This window comes from Paroedura picta, chromosome 3, assembly GCF_049243985.1.
Source record: "Paroedura picta isolate Pp20150507F chromosome 3, Ppicta_v3.0, whole genome shotgun sequence".
NCBI lineage: Eukaryota > Metazoa > Chordata > Lepidosauria > Squamata > Gekkonidae > Paroedura > Paroedura picta.
Window position 1 is genome coordinate 60,122,414 of NC_135371.1, and position 16,055 is coordinate 60,138,468.

General features: G+C 43.0%; 1 protein-coding gene across 1 annotated transcript; it reads left to right on the plus strand.

The window, feature by feature from the left end:
- Positions 1 to 525: 525 nt before the first annotated feature.
- CISH (cytokine inducible SH2 containing protein) lies at positions 526 to 13,228 on the plus strand. The gene is made up of 3 exons (XM_077325936.1): positions 526 to 1,338; positions 9,376 to 9,602; positions 10,814 to 13,228. Exons 1-3 carry the CDS (start codon positions 1,292 to 1,294, stop codon positions 11,314 to 11,316), a joined length of 777 nt encoding a protein of 258 aa, XP_077182051.1. The 5' UTR covers positions 526 to 1,291; the 3' UTR covers positions 11,317 to 13,228.
- The last annotated feature ends 2,827 nt before the right edge of the window (positions 13,229 to 16,055 follow it).

Consider the following 16,055-nt stretch of genomic DNA (forward strand, 5'->3'; position numbering starts at 1 on the left):
GATGCTGTCTGAAATGGCGCTGTTCAGCCGACCACCCCTGGATTTCGCCACCTCATCGCAACCGTGAGCCATGCTTCCCCCCTGTGTGTGTGCAGACGTGTGGCAGCCCTGGGAGAAGCGAAAAGTTGCGGACAACAACGGAAAGTGCGCAGGAAAACTTGTCTAGAAAGTAGCCATTCGCCTTCTAGGGCAGACTTCCGTCCGAGGCCCTCGCACACTCGCTATCGGGCCCTTCACGGCGGAGGGAGATATTAAAGCCCCCTCCCCTTGCCGAGCGGCCAGAGGGGCTCCCGGGCCCGGCCAGCTTTTGCCACACGGCACGCTGCACCCGCCGCTCCCGCCCTTCCAGCCGCTGGTGTGTCGGCGTGCGCTTTTCTCAGTAAATGTACAAGGCTACGCTCATTACAGCATTTCGCGTCACTCGCCTCTGATTGGCAGGGCTCGGAGGTCCGGCCCTGCCCTCCTTCCCCCTGATTGGCAGGCCTGCGTGGTCCAGCCCAGCTTTCCTGGAAAGTTCTTGGAAATCTATCAAAGGTATTTCTTTGAACACAGGACGACGGCAGCCAATTCTGGCCAGCCCTGAAAACAAGTCACAACTTTTCAGCTGGATCCCTGGAAGGACCGCGGCTCGAGCCTTTTCTAAGCAACACGTTTTTTCTATTGCTTGTGGGAAATTCAAATTGGATTATTGGGGGCATTGTTTTGACCCCTGCCGAGCAAACCTAACATCAAGATACCTATTTACGGACAAATCTATTTATACTTTTCCTCCCTTGGTTAATGTCGGAACAGTGATGTGAATACAATACAATTCCAGGAATCCACCACTTCCTGGAATCGCTTAAAAGGAGCAAACAAAAGATTACTTCGTAGTGTTTCCCCCCCAGAACTGTATTCCGCCAAGAGCCTGTGGCGAAGGTAGCTGCTGTTGTTCTCCGTTCAACTTCTTCCGGACAAAGAGACTATTTATTGAGATATATTTATAATTATTCATTTTTCTCGGTTTTTAACTGGCGATTTTAACGCCACTAGGAAGGAGGGGGCCCCCCCTTCAGTATTCGTTTCTTTTTTACGTCGGTAATCTAAAATTCAGGCATTACTTTTTCTCCTGGATAACACAATTTAGTTTCTTGCCTGTGGGAGAGCTCCAAGGTGCTTTTGAGAAGCCGCGTACTGTTGGGATAAATCCGACCTCTTCTCGGCAAGTTTCTCGTGATATTCCGGTTGGGAACAAAGAAGCTCATCAACATAAATAGTGGGAGAACTACTTCCCAGTTCCCCTGAAGATTTAATGCTCTTTCCTTGGTCCTGGAGGGACATGATCCTCTGTGTTCAGGGGTAAGATACATTTCAGACTTTACTTTGTAAAGGGGGGGGGGCAAGCGTATTGTCTCTTGTGAATCCTATGAGACAAATTCTGAGCGTCAGTTTGCCTTGAATAAGTGATGTTTCCATGCGTGTCAGAGGGTTCTAGTGAACTTACATTAGCCAAAGGGCAGGCAGTCTGTCTGCCTGAGTGTTTGTCTTTCCTTCTTTTACTATCACCATCCAGGTATTTAAAGTGATAACACAATGCAAAACACCTTTTAAATATTTTGAAGGGAGATAAAAAAGTTTGTTGATGTCCATGTCTTCTTTATAAATGGCTTAAAGATCCCATCACAAACTCTCTCTCTCTCTCTCTCTCTCTCTGTGTGTGTGTGTGTGTGTGGGTATATTAATAATAAACTGGATAACTAAAGCTCTAGGAGAATTCCCTGTGAGCACTCTACTACGAACAGAAAAAGTTTCTGATTTTAATCTATTTTCTCAGAGCTAAGTTCTGAAAAATATGCATAGATTTCTTCAGGTGGGTAGCCATGTTGATCTAAACCAATAGAACAAAGTTTTGAGCCCAGTGACACCTCTGAAATCAACAAAGGTTAATTCTGGGTACAAGCTTTCATGCGTGTGTACATTTCATCAGATACGTGGAGACAGTTTCCCTTATGACTTACTTATAGGTATGAAGCATGTGTGTGCGTAGTTGCCAGGAAGGGCTAGTTACAGTCAAGATGCAGCCTGACTCTAACTAGCCCTTCTTGGCAACTCCCCCCTCCCCCCAATATATAAGGCTTCAGCTTATACCCAGAATTAAACTTTGTCTCAAAGGTGTCAGTGGACTCAATCATTGTCACACATATTTCTGAAATTGGTAACAATGGATCTACCTCCAAATGTGTGTGTGTTTGGGAAACTGTTTTACTGCAGAATCTGTTTTACTGCAACACAACTGCCTTCTGAAAGTACAGCTCATATGTAAATGTGGATTTTGCCATGTCAGGCCACTGGAGGTATAAACGGCTGTATTTGCAACCAGTGCCTTCCTTACACTATTTTTAAAAAACCTTTTTACACATATGGGCATGCCAGAAATACAGACCCAACCTTATAGCTGTTAAAATCTCATCTAATTTTAAGCCATGGAAATGAAAGATATTAGCAATGTTTTCCCTCTCCATTTTTAACCCAATGTGGGGATTTCCACCTCATTTTGCTTGTCTGGGTTTCTGCTTCTCTGTGTTTCTGCTTCATTCTAGTGCTGATAAGATTCTGCGGTTATTTTTATGTTTCTCAACTCTATGTACTTGAAATGTGACTTGTGTGGCAGGAATATATCTGATTCTCTTACCCCTATTGCTTCACAGTTCACTTGGCTCTTGTGTTGAGATTTTACTGTACAGTTTAGAGGCCAGTTGTGTCTTCCTTATTCAGACAGAACTCCCAAGGGAATTAGTAGAAATAGCCCCCACCCCCATAGTGCAGAATGCTGTGGAATTGATCTTATCTGATGTACTGCTATGGAAGTTTCATTATCCAGTTAATATTCTGGAGAAGGTAAGTTCTTGGGACCAAAGAATATCTACCTTCTTTTCCAAAGTAGCAGTGTTTTAAAAGAATCTTTGTATTGATATTGTATTAATAATTTTGGATGTAGCCATTGTTGCCCTTTCAGTAAATACACCATTCTTATTCTTAGTCTTTAGAACTATTAATTGACCCCCGGCCATTTTTCTTGCACTCATTGATATCTTCTTATACCTCTTGTTCCTATTGTAGCATTGTAATCCCTCTTTTCACTCAAGGAGCCTGAGTGGGGTAAATGTCTTTCTCTCCACTCTTTTATATCTTAGAACAACCCAATAAGGTAGAATAGGGTGAGAGATCTAAGTAATCCATTGAGATTCATGGCTGAGTGGAGATTTTTGAACTGAGGTGTCTGTGAGCTGTCCAACTCTCTACCCACTGCACAACACTGCCTCTCAGCCTGACTAGTTTTCTGAAAAAATCATACTTTGATGAACAAGTTTTCCAACTTCTCTCTATTGAGTAGTCTGCTGTACAATCATAAAGCTAGCTTCTGCCCTGTTCCAAGTAGTAATGTTTTAAAAATTGCTGCATTATTCTGGGTATATCATGGTGTCTGATTCATCATTCTCACATTCATCATTCTCACATACGTATTCAAAAAACATGCTCAATTTACTAATTGCTGGTCACTCATACATTCAGATCTAACCATACATTCTGTATCTTTCTGGCAGACTCTGGAGATGCTCACTCTGGTAGAATTCCAATTATCCCTCCTTATTAAATGGGCAAGAATCTTGGGAGTGTATCTCTAAGGAGATACAGACAAAAACTCACTAATAACAACAATAATGGTTGGCTCAGAGCAGCTGGCAACAAATACAGTCATACAATTTAGGCATTAAAACGTTTTTAAAAACCTCCTGATTTTTTAGCCTTTCTGAGGGTTGGCTACTGCATTGCCTCACATGCAATATAGCTTCCTTGTTGCCATTGTTGTTTGTTTACAATGAAAAAACTACAGCAGTAAAGGCAACAAAGTTATGAAATGTTAGTTACAGCTGGTAATAAGGATTAAGACAACAGTACGATCCTAAACAGAGTGGCAAGTTTCTAAGTCTACTGAAGGCTTAGAAGGGTACAACTCTCCTTCAGATGGCACTATGAATGGGATCCATGGAGATTTCTGTTTTACTTGCAAGGTGTTCCTGTCTATGCCCTGGTTGACCATTGGGATGAGAAAATGACCCAGATAGTTGACATGATTGTTCTCAGGTATCCTCTTTCAGGTGTTAGAATTCAGGTAATCCCTTGGTTTACTGGGAGTCATTGTTCTGTGGTGGTTCTGATCCTACCTGGAGGGTAGGTTTCAGAAAATGATCCTGGAGAACTGCTGGTCAGCCCTTTGGCTTTTGGCCTGTGAGGTCCTACAAGGTTCCAACTTGTCCTGTATATACTCTTTAACAGCTATATGAAACTGCTGGGGGAGATCATGTGGAGATTTCGGCTGGCTAGTCACCAGTATACCGATGACATGCAGCTGTATATTACACTTCCAGACAATTCAACCAATTGGCTGGTACAAAAATGTAATCTTTTTTGTTATAATTATTCCAATTTATTTTGTAGATATTGCCTTCATATCTATGATGTACAAACATAAAGCAAAACGGGTTCCGGATAAGCACAATTTTTTTCTTTTTCAATAGCCCATTTTCAAAGGTGTTTTCTTCCTCAGTGGTTTTTATCATATAAATAGTCCCTCAGGCTCAGTGTTTCATGGAGGTTTCTTTACTGCTCTATGGCTGTGAAAACCAGTTGATCCTAGAAACCCTGAAAGCAGTTTTGTAGTAAAGCTTAACCCCAAGATGGAATTGCTACTGCTGGATGGAAGGTCTGATTTAGGATTTAAGGTGTCACCAGTTCTGGATGGGGTTGCACTCCCCTTGAAGAAATAGGTCCCATGGCTCTTGGATCCATGCCTATCGCTGTATAAATGGTAGCTATGGTCAAGAGCACCTTTTACCAGCTTCAACTGGTTAGCCAGCTTTCCTGGACAGATCAGCCGACTGTAGTATATCCTCTGGTTATGTCTAGATTAGATTACTGCAGCACGCTCTACATGCTGCGGTCAGGATGTTGGCTGGAGTGGCTTGTAGGGAACATATCACTCAGTTCTGGGCACCTACAAAGGCTTCCAGTTTGTTTCCAGGCACTATTCAAGGTGTGGGTCTTGAACTTCAAAACCTTATGTGGTTTGGCCCAATATACCTGATCACATAAACTTTCCCAACCATTCAAGTCACCTTTGGAGGCCTTGTTTTTGGGTGTCTCCACCTTGCAAGTTTAGGTGGATGGTAACCTAGGAGAGGACCTTCTCAGTCATGACACCAGATCTCTGAAACTCTCCCCTTCTGCTGCTGTCTTCCTTCAGCAGGTGAAGACTTTTTTTTGTTTCAGTTGGCATTCCCCCAGTGGTCTCACCTTCCTAACCAATGTTTTATGTTTTGCATATATTTTAACTGCCTTTTAACTCTTTAAAAAGTTGTTTTAAAAAAAAAGTTGTTTTAATGTGGCTTGTCTGGGAGAGTTTCAGACTATCTTTTACCATAGCTGTTTTAAATTGCTAGCTGCCTTGGCAGCCCTTGTAAGTGTAGAAAGGTGGGGTATACTGGCCACATGTACTACTGCTTGGAAATACACATTCTGCACTGTTCACACAATATGGTGAGTGTGCTCATCTCACATAGCATACTTTTCTGCTATACCCCCAAACTTTCATGGCAGAAAGGGCCTCTTGTCTAATCCAGTTTAACTAGTGGCCATTATCACGTCTTGTGGCAGCAAATTCTGCAAGGCAGCCATGTTTTGTGTAAAGAACGACTTTCTTCTGTCTGTTCTTTTATCTTCTTTGGATGCTGGCGAATTCCAATATTCTGGGAGAGAGGAAAAAATTCTCTATCTACTTCCTCTAATTCAGGCATTATTTCAGGCATAGACTTGTACCATATCTCCATTGAATCTTTTTTCTCTAAACGAAAGCACCTTAGCCTTTCCCATGAGGTGCTTCAACCCCTTGATCATTTTGGTTGTTAGCTATTGTATCATCATGTCAGGATTTTCTAGTCGTTATTTCTTCTGCTTTCATAAGTGAGCTTAGAGATTGCACAAGACAGAAAGCGGTTTAGAACTGTGTTGCTCGTCTCTGTTGAAAGAAACATCACAACAGGGAAACTCAAGATGTAAGGTTGTTTCTAGACATTCTTTGCAAGAAGGACTTTTAAAATTGTGATGAAAGGTGAGGTCCACGACAAAGCTTCCAGCATTAGTAGGTGCCTATATAAGGCCATGCCTACTTTTAGCCTAGTGACTCACATTTGCTATTGACGCTGCTGCCATCCTGAAGCAGATACTAATGGGCATGTTCCAGACAGATGGGATTTCTTTTTGAGAGAGTTGTCCTGAATTTCCTTTTGGGGCAAGATGCAAAAACTAGCAACTCAGAGACCAAGTGGTTTTTTCAAAGAAAATAAATCCATTTCCAAGTCCTTTTTGCTTGGTATTATTTTCGACAAGCCCTTCCTTGATGCAGCTTCAGACACAGTATTGAACAGGGGGAATTGAAGTTGCAAGTGGTAAATTGAGGCTGCTCAGGGAGGAAAAAGAACAGGATCCTTATGTAACCTTATCTCTCCCTGGCCCCAGCGTGTTCATCAGGGCATTGTTAACACTGCGTGCAATAAATGCCATGGTTTTATACAAGCCATTAAGAGGCTGCATAAGGAAAGCAGGAAGGTGTGGAATTTTCCAAAAGGCACTCATACCTTTGTCATGGCTGTATGTGTGTTTTTTCACTTATGCAGATTAACTAGAGAAGTATAGTTGATAATTATGAATGAATGCCCAAAGTACAGAGTTCGGTCACATGGATGGGTTCAGCCTAGTGGGCAGTTGGAAAAGGGGAACAAATCTGGCAAGGAGCTGGAGCAGAAGGCAAGGCCAGACCTAGGCATAAGCTTGGCAAACATAAATTCAAACATAACTTGCCTTCTAACATTTACTCAATTTTCTGTTCTTTGGATCTTCAGCTCTTGTACATCTGTTTTGTTCTTGTTGCTCTTTGGTACAAATAGTATCCATTCTGTCTTACTGCAGCAGAAATTTAGGACCAGCATATTATATAATCGTAAATGAAATAAGCTTACGCCCTGGAAAAATTTGTTTGCCTTCAAGGTGTTATTGAGAATTTTTTAAAAAACTGTTAAAATCACTGAGTTCAATTTCAAGTTAACAATTGCTTCCTAGCCATAAGTTAAGATCTTTAGCAAAGGTCCTACCTCTTTTTCCCCTGCCTTCAGACAATAGGTGGGTGGCCACCAAAGACAGGGCCTTCTTTGTAGTGGTGCCTCATATTTGAAATGGCTTCCCCATAGCTGCTTGCCTGGGACTCAGCTTGAATAGCTTTAAGTAGGACAGTTGTGAATTTTCTGCATTCTAGGGGGTTGGACGATAATCTTGGAGACCCAACTCTATGATTTTATGATTCTAAGTACCAGGTGAAAACTTTTAAATTCATCCAGGCTTGTGACTGAATTGAGTGCATTTTTATTTTTGTTTTACGTTGTTTTGTTTTTTAAAACCAGTACTTAGTTACTACTTAAAACAAAACAACCCAGCATTCCCTCTTTTGATTGCTTACTGTTTGGAATGTTTTAATGTAGCTTCCAACTTCCCCACCCTCAGGGAAAAACATTACAATGTCGTTCCCTCTAGCTCCATAGATAAGATACTGTTGACATCTGGTAGCTGGAACTTGGCTGTTATTACATAAATCAGGTTCTTCACATGGCTGGCAGCACCACAGGTCTGCCATGTGATCAAGGAGGCAGCCATGCTGCAAAATGGTTATTGGAAGCCATCTCCAGAGACGTGTTCCTTTAGCACCCATGCACCACTTTAACATCCAACTGAATACTGATATCGCCATTATGCTTGAGAGCTAGGCAGAGAAAAGAGGATATCTAGATTTCCAGAAACGTTTGACCACATTCAATCTCTTTTGTTCGTACCGGCTGTTTTTTCTATATCAATATTTATCACCATTAATAATAATAATGCCATCATTTCTTAATAATGGTTCATTAATTAGGTACCGTGTTACCTGACTAGAAACACATTGGTATATTGAGATCCTGAAGAGAGTTAGCTGTTAGTGTTTTTTAAAGGTTTTCATTTTTACAAAAAAAATTTTTTATGGGCATAGAAATTATGACAAAGAAACAGACTGACCCCAAATATTTAAGGCTACTTGTATTTTTCCCTCTTTATCTAGGCTAGTGGTTCTCAACCTTCCTAATACCGCAACCCTTTAATACAGTTCCTCAAGTCATAAAATTATGCAATCATAAAATTATGCAAGTGTTCTTTCACAGAAATTAAATGAAAATGACCAATGGCGTGAAGATCCATTGTTCATCCATTCTATAGAAATTTATTTTTTTCCTCCAGAGTTTCTCAGTTCAGTTCTGATCATGCCGATCTTGATCTTTTCCGCTGATCCAGATAGATGAATGCTGTATCTCGATCTACCCCGAAAGGCTGTTGTGTGGATGGTGCCCCCTGGCCAAGCTGCTTCCCCTGCCGCGACCCCTGTGAAAGGGTTGTTTGACTCCCAAAGGGGTCCCGATCCCCAGGTTGATCTAAACTCATATTGGCTTGAGTTGGAATCAGGATAAAAGTCTGAAGGAGAGATGTTATATTCCCCTCCCTTAGTTCCACAGCTCCAGTCTACCACATCACCTCCAAGTGAGCCTGGGGATCTCCTGGAATTACAGCTACTCTCCAGATAACAGATAATTTCCCCTAGAGAAAATGGCTGCTTTGCAATGTGGACTCTATGGCATTATATCCCACTGAGGCCCTTCCCCTCAAACCCTGCTTTCCCCACACTCCACACCTGAATCTCTAGGAATTTTCTAATCTAGATTTGGCAACCTCACCTCACCCTAATAGGTAGTATTTAATGATAATTAAGGATGCTGGGGGAGCACAGGATTGATGCTTTAACTGTGTGGGTGTTAAGTGAAGGGGTCATGTCATTGGAACAATGTGAAAGCTAGATTTGACACTACAGGTGCTGTTAGGCAGGTTCTTTGCAAGCTTTCTGGTATGAATGAAGGCAATATTCCAAAGGACTGAGAACAGAAAATCCATAGGTGTGGAAGAACAAAGTGTGTCATCTGCCTGAGGATATGGTGGATGAGTACTTCAGTGTTTCCTTCCTTCCTTCCTTCCTTCCTTCCTTCCTTCCTTCCTTCCTTCCTTCCTTCCTTCCTTCCTTCCTTCCTTCCTTCCTTCCTTCCTTCCTTCCTTCCTTCCTTCCTTCCTTCCTTCCTTCCTTCCTTCCTCTCTATTTGGGATAACTTATGTAGAGCATACAGTTTAGCATGCTTAGTAGGGCGTAACTTGATGATACAATATGGTGCCAGCCAAACTAAAAAGCACACAAAATGTTCTTCTTTTCAGACCCCATCCTTTGCTAGCAGAGGAGAAAATCAGGAGACTATCGCTTGGGGCTCTTGCTGTGAATTTATCAGAGCAAGTCATGCAGCCTCTCTCAGTTACGCCCTTCCAAGAAGAGTCCGCTCCTGCCATTGTGGCACCCATGCTAGAGAGTGATCCGCCTCAGCCACGAGATCCAGAAGAGGATCTGTTGTGCATTGCAAAGACATTTTCATATTTGCGAGAATCTGGTAAGAGCCCCCTTGAACAGAGATGAGCACAAATGGCCATTAAATTTTTTTTTTGCACTCCATATATGTCATCATTAATTCTGATATGCTTCTTGTTGTTGCTATTCATGTTCATGGTTTTCCCCGATTTATTTGATGCCATTGATATGTTACAGGGCATTTACCCAGAACTGGCACAAAAATAATGCTGAGAATACATTAAATCAATAAGAAACGGTCAATGTGAAAAAAGGGAAACTGGTGTGAAAATAAAGACTTGTGTCCAAAAAGTGAGAAACAAAATCAAAATGAAAATCTTAGAATTTTCAGAAGAGCTCAGGTTTAAGCATGTTCTATTAATAAGCTGGCTCTGTGGTAGAGTCTGTATGATGCAGTTGTTAAGGTGCCCACCTTGAAATAGGGAGACCTGCGTTCAAATCTTCAGTCAGCCATCAAGTTCAGTGCAGGGCTTTGGAGTAGTCCATCTCCTTCAGCCAGAGTGGTATAATGCTAGGGCCGAAGTTCAAATGGGAGCTGGCTGGGTGATCTTTGATTAGTCACACACTCTCAGTCTAACTTTCCTCACGGTGTTGTTGTGAGAATAGATGGAGGCAAGGAAGAGGATGTGAGATGCTTTGGGTCATGTTTGGGGAGAAAGGCAAGGTATAAATCAGCGATTCTGAACCTTCCTAATGCCGTGACCCTTTAATACAGTTCCGCATGTTGTAATGACCCCCAACCATAAAATTATGCAAGTGTTCTTTCTCAGGGATTAAACCGAAAGTGACCAATGGCTTGAAGATCCATTGTTCATGATTGTATGTAAATTGCTTATGAATTGTATATAAATTGGTGGGCGCCTTTAGGAAAAGCGGCAACAGTGGGAGCACCGCCCCCCCCGGCCAAGCTGCTCACCCTGCTGCGACCCCTGTGAAAGGGTCATTCAACCCCCCAAAGGGGTCCCGACCCCCAGGTTGATAACTACTGGTATAAATGAAGGAAATAAATAATTTTGTCTCATATTATCGTTGGTTAAAATAAGGAAAGCCTCATGTATACCACCTGAGCTCACTGGAGAGAAAGGTACATATGTGATATGACAGGGAGATAAATGTTATTTCCCCAGATTTCTTATTAAGAATGCCTTCTTATGAACCATCTGTATTTTTGTCTCTATGTTTTGTATCTTCTGCTTAAGAGTCACACTCTCTCATTCTGGGACTTTCTTCTAGGCTGGTATTGGGGCTCTATCACAGCCAGTGAAGCCAAGCAGCAGCTCCAGAAGATGCCTGAAGGCACCTTCCTGGTGCGGGACAGCACTCACCCCAGCTACTTGTTCACCCTGTCGGTCAAAACCAACCGTGGGCCCACCAACGTGCGCATTGAGTATGCTGATAGCAAGTTCCGGTTAGACTCCAACTGCCTCTCCAAACCTCGGATTTTGGCCTTCCCAGATGTGGTCAGCCTGATCCAGCATTATGTCCTTTCCTGCTCGGTGGAAAGCAAGAGTGATGCTCCCTACCCCCCGCCTATGTCCTCGCCACCCATGCAAAAAGAGATTGCGGCCTCAGCAGTGCACTTGAAACTGATCCGTCCACACAGCCGCAAGAACTGTGTGCCAAGCCTGCAGCATCTCTGCCGGCTTCAGATCAACAGATCCACTGCCGAGACAGACCCCTTGCCTTTACCAAAGAGAATGAAGGACTATTTGAAGCAGTACCCTTTCCGGCTTTGAGGCACGGCCTGTTTGCCTCAGAAAGACAATAGAATCAAATGAAATCCAGATGGGACAGTAACGTGGCTTTGTCCCACTGAAGCGATGTGGTATTAAGTGGGCACAGCAAATAAATGGCCATCAGAAGAGGTCATGTCTATTCTCTCTTCCCCTTTTGTCCCCACCTACCTTAATTCCATTCCTGTGTTAGGGAGAGGGCTGCTAGTACCAATGATAGTTACATGGTACACAATTCCAATGCCTGGACCCGAGGGCTTCTCTCTTGTTGTCCCCCCCCCCCGACTGTGGCTTTGAGAAACACACTTGGCATGTGCACACTACTTGAATTTCAGAGATGCCACGACGCCAGGAATGTTAGAGTATTGTTACTGTCTTTATTTATTTCCATGGTAGTTGAATTACCTTCTAGATTGTTTTTGCTTCCTTCTTTCTTTTGAGAAATGTATTAGAGGTGTGCCCAAACTGGATCTATACAACTTTGTCCAACATGGGAGAACCTTTTGAATACAGGCTCCATTTAATTTCCTGGGCATAGCCTTCTTCATTATCTGCCATGGTTCATTTTTTACCAAGAGCCTTTGGAAGTATGTAAAAGTTTGGGCACCAGTAAACAAACAAACAAACAAACATCAAAACCAAGTCTCACCAATGTGACACAACAAAGACTAACTTCCCTCTCAAACTTATTCAGTCCCCTTCTACCCTTCCATTCTTTGAAGAGGATGCTCCTGTTTTGAATCAACAGATCACATCTCAGTGATTTTTTTTTAATGACAGAGTGGAGACCCCTGAATACCTTCATATGAGGCTTAGAATTGGTGTTTGCCTTGAAGAAAGGAGGACACCTCAATCCGACCGCAGTGTAAAGCTAACTCTGCTAAGCTGCTGCTGCAGCAGCAGACATTTAAAATGTGTACATATTTATTTACCGTATTTATGCCTTTGGCAAAGGAACACAGCAAAACTAGGCCACCTGTCTCTCATGATTATTACAGGGTTAAGATCATTAGATCACCAGTCTGTTACCATCATGTGGCTTCAGAAAGAACTGAATGCTGCTGTGTTTTTCACCTTATTATTTTCTAGCAGAGTCGTGACTTACAGGCTAAAGTCAGTATTGGGGTTGGTTGTCTCTCCCCCCAATAGAATACTGGAATTTTTAAAAAACCTACCCCCCTATCCTTTATGACTTTGTTAAAGTTGGTGGACACTTATTAACTTTCTGACATTTGGAAACAAGAGAGGGCAAAAAGAACTAGATGTTCCCCTGGGGTTTACCTTTTTGTGTACACCACATCCAGTCTTCTGTAATGCCCCTTGTGTTTGCTGGGGAGGAGATCATCCTAGGGTAGAATGTGCAAAAGTAAGGCATTAATACCACCTTCAGCTGCTTCCTCATCTTTATGACATGGGAAAGCAGAGAATTCACATGGTTGAAGGTGATGGCTGCTCTCTACTATATGTCTAACGGGCAACCTTAAGCAGAGTTACACCCTGACCCTGTAACTTTAGAAGGGTCAGCTCATGTTAGGATGACAATATAAATCCTCAGGATGCTTATCTCATAGGCCACTAGGGCTGAGTTTGTCAGAGGGGGACATATAAAAAGGGATACAATTTTAGGGTAACCCAAAGGAAACATGGGGCCTTTTTGGTCTGATCAGCTGTCCAGCATGGCCTGGTATGTTTAGTCAGTGTCCATTTCTTTTCATGTTTTTATAGGATTTAATGTATTTCTAGTTTCATTTTGGATACTTTGATAATTAACAGAATGTGTGCATGTATGATGTCTGGTTTTTTAATCACTGAGCTCTCCCCCTTCCTTGTGCCACAGCAAGGGGCCAGAACAAGGCAGATGAATGAGACAAAATACACACAACCAAATACAATAAATGATATTTTTAAATATAAAGCTATTCTGAAGTTTTCTTCTTTTGTTGCTGGGGGAAAGACTTTGAAAATAATAGGCATTGTCTTTTGCTGGAGAAAAATGTCATCGCAGCATGCAGGTTTTGCAGTAGAGTTTGAAGGCTGGAACTGGGCGGGAGATGCTCAATTATTGATTTAGAAACCACTAATTGCGTGTTGCCTGAAGGCCCAATGTACAGAGTAGATGCACTCAACATGGGATACTACAGCATGATATTAAGCCCCATTTCTGACAGCAATGAACAGGCCAGCTGTCTCTCCTCTCAACCTGATTATTATGTTATATAATTATATATTATATATATGCTTAGGTGTAAAGTAGTCTATGCCTTCCTGCTTGGTCAGTGTATCACAGAATCTTCATATTCATTGAATCTTCTATCTTTAACCCGCTCCGCGGATTAAATAATTTGTTAAGAGCCATGGCAGCGGGCCCTGTCATGATGAGGAAGGGTGCCCATAGGCCCCTTCACCCGGACTGACACTCGGAGGGGCCAATCTCCCAAGTGTCAGTCCACCACCAAGGGACCAATTGGGAGCCGCGCACAGCACGGCTCCCAATTGGTCCTTTGCCACTGGACTCACCAGTTGGGAGGCGCAAAGCCGATCTGCCCCCCCCTTGGCCGCTTGCGGCCGACCACCATTCCCTCCCTAGCCCCGGCCACTCTAGGTCGCATGCTGCCCCCGCGCAGCGCCGCAAAAAAGACACGGCCCACGACCCCAACACCCCGCCTCCGCACCGCCGCCACACACAACCCGCCGCCACGCCCGACCCTCCGCCCGCCCCGCCAGCACCCACCCACCCAGTGCTTCGTTCCCCCGCGCCTCCGCCCACCCCACAAACCACCGCAAACGCCTGCAGCCGCTGCTCAAGCACACGCCGCCACCGCCTCTGCAGCTCTGGGACCGCCGGGGCCAGCCCCTGCCTCCGCATGCTCCAGCGCCCCCGCCCACCGGCCCACCCGCTCGCACCGTGCCTCGCCCACCGCTCCACCTTGGCACGACTGGCGGGTGCCGGGAGGAGAACACCGCCGCTACTCGACTGATGTAGCTGGCGAGCCGCGGGGGGGGGCGGAGCTGCAACGCCCTCACAGCATGCCCTACCGCCAGGCTCGGGTGCGGGGCCCCGACACACCCGAGACGCCCCGCTAGCGCCCGCTGCATTTACCCTGCAGCGGGCTTGATTTCTAGTTTTTAAATAAAATGGAAGATTAAAGTAACAAGTAGAGTTGCCATGGCCTTGCAACTTCTGGGAGTCTAGTGGGACATGGGAGGTACCACTAGCAATAGCATGGCATTACTTTTGGGGAACTGTCATCATGCCTTTCTGAGAATTGCTGGAAACTTTGAGAAGACAATGACATTTCTGACAATTTATGGTATTGAAAATTTTATTTATTAGATTAAATTTTAAAAACTTATTTATTAGATTAGACTGATATCACTTCTGGGTTTTCCTTGGAAGTAATATTGTGCTGTCAGTGATGAATAAAACAAAAAGTTTGTAGAGTATCCACTGCACCATGGCAGAAATATGACAACCCTCATATCAGTGCATTTTGGATCAACTGCTGTTGCCTAAATAACAAACCCACATAGCAAGAGGTTTTTGGGTATCATTCCTTCCTTACCATTTAAAATATAATGAGTGAGGATGGGAGGAAAAAGTCTTCCAGTCTTCATAATGTCTGAGACAGATTCTAACTTGCAGATCTTAGAAATATACATATTCATGTGGCATTTCCCTCTTTACCTGTGGGTCAAAGACATGCAAAGGTAAAAGTAGAGTCCAAAGAAACCATAGCTTGAAATAGTGATTGTGGTGTCAGCTCCAGGCATGGACTAAGATCCCTCTATAGCAACATATAATGGCAAATGCTTAGAAAGCTAAAAGTTAAACCCACCCTTGTCATCACAAGATCAGTTTATCTCAAGCATATGGAATAGCCTTCTCATATAAGCATCTGTGTGGGGTCACTGAGAGAGACCATTAACAGGTGTTCACACAGTGTTATGTATACATTTTGGTACTAGTCAGTCTGAAGAAAGGAGAGAAATGGTTAGTGCCCATGCAAAACCTTACTATTTTAGCTATGTTTCATCTTTCTTCTCCAAAGATGGAAGCGTGGAGGGTAACAAAGTTCTGCTAGTCAATTTCCTGTGACACAAGCAAACTCCTCTAATAACTGAAAATCCATCATCAATGGAGCAATCAAGAAATTTGTCCTCACAAAGCCCCTATATTGTTGTGTGGAGAGGCATTTAATATTGTTTCCTTTCACAAGAAAACAGATTTGAGAGTGCCAGTCATAGGAGAATATTTGGTTAATATTGATTAGAGTTCTAAGTTCTATGTTAGTGCAAGTGCTAAAGCACAAAATGGTGAAAGAGGAAGCTTGGGTTCAAATTTTGGCTCATCTGTGAAACGCACAAGAAATAGAACCACTCCTACAAAATGATCTGCCATGTAGGGAATTGTAAGGATAACATTGATTCATACCACCCTACAGTCCTTGGATGAAGGAAATCATACTGTCATTCTCCTTCTCCCAACATTTTACAGATGGAAGATGGATCACTCTTGCAAACATTTGCATTCTTGCACCAAGATTTATTGCTTGATTGTGTACACACACACACACTCCACAGTAATTATCACACACTGCTGAAATCATTCCCTGATATTATTGTATACATTACATTTTTAATTTTACAATAGACCTTTTACTTAATTATAAAGTACATTCAGAAACATAAGATATAGCCAAATTATTTTACTATATATGGGAAAACCTAGTTCATTTGGTTTC

Bases quoted from the DNA above. Each gene is read 5' to 3' on its own strand.
- CISH (XM_077325936.1), top strand. From the start codon at position 1,292: ATGCTCTTTCCTTGGTCCTGGAGGGACATGATCCTCTGTGTTCAGGG. The intron at 1,339-9,375 runs GTAAGATACATT...TCTTCTTTTCAG, and splicing joins ATGATCCTCTGTGTTCAGGG to ACCCCATCCTTTGCTAGCAG. The intron at 9,603-10,813 runs GTAAGAGCCCCC...ACTTTCTTCTAG, and splicing joins TTCATATTTGCGAGAATCTG to GCTGGTATTGGGGCTCTATC.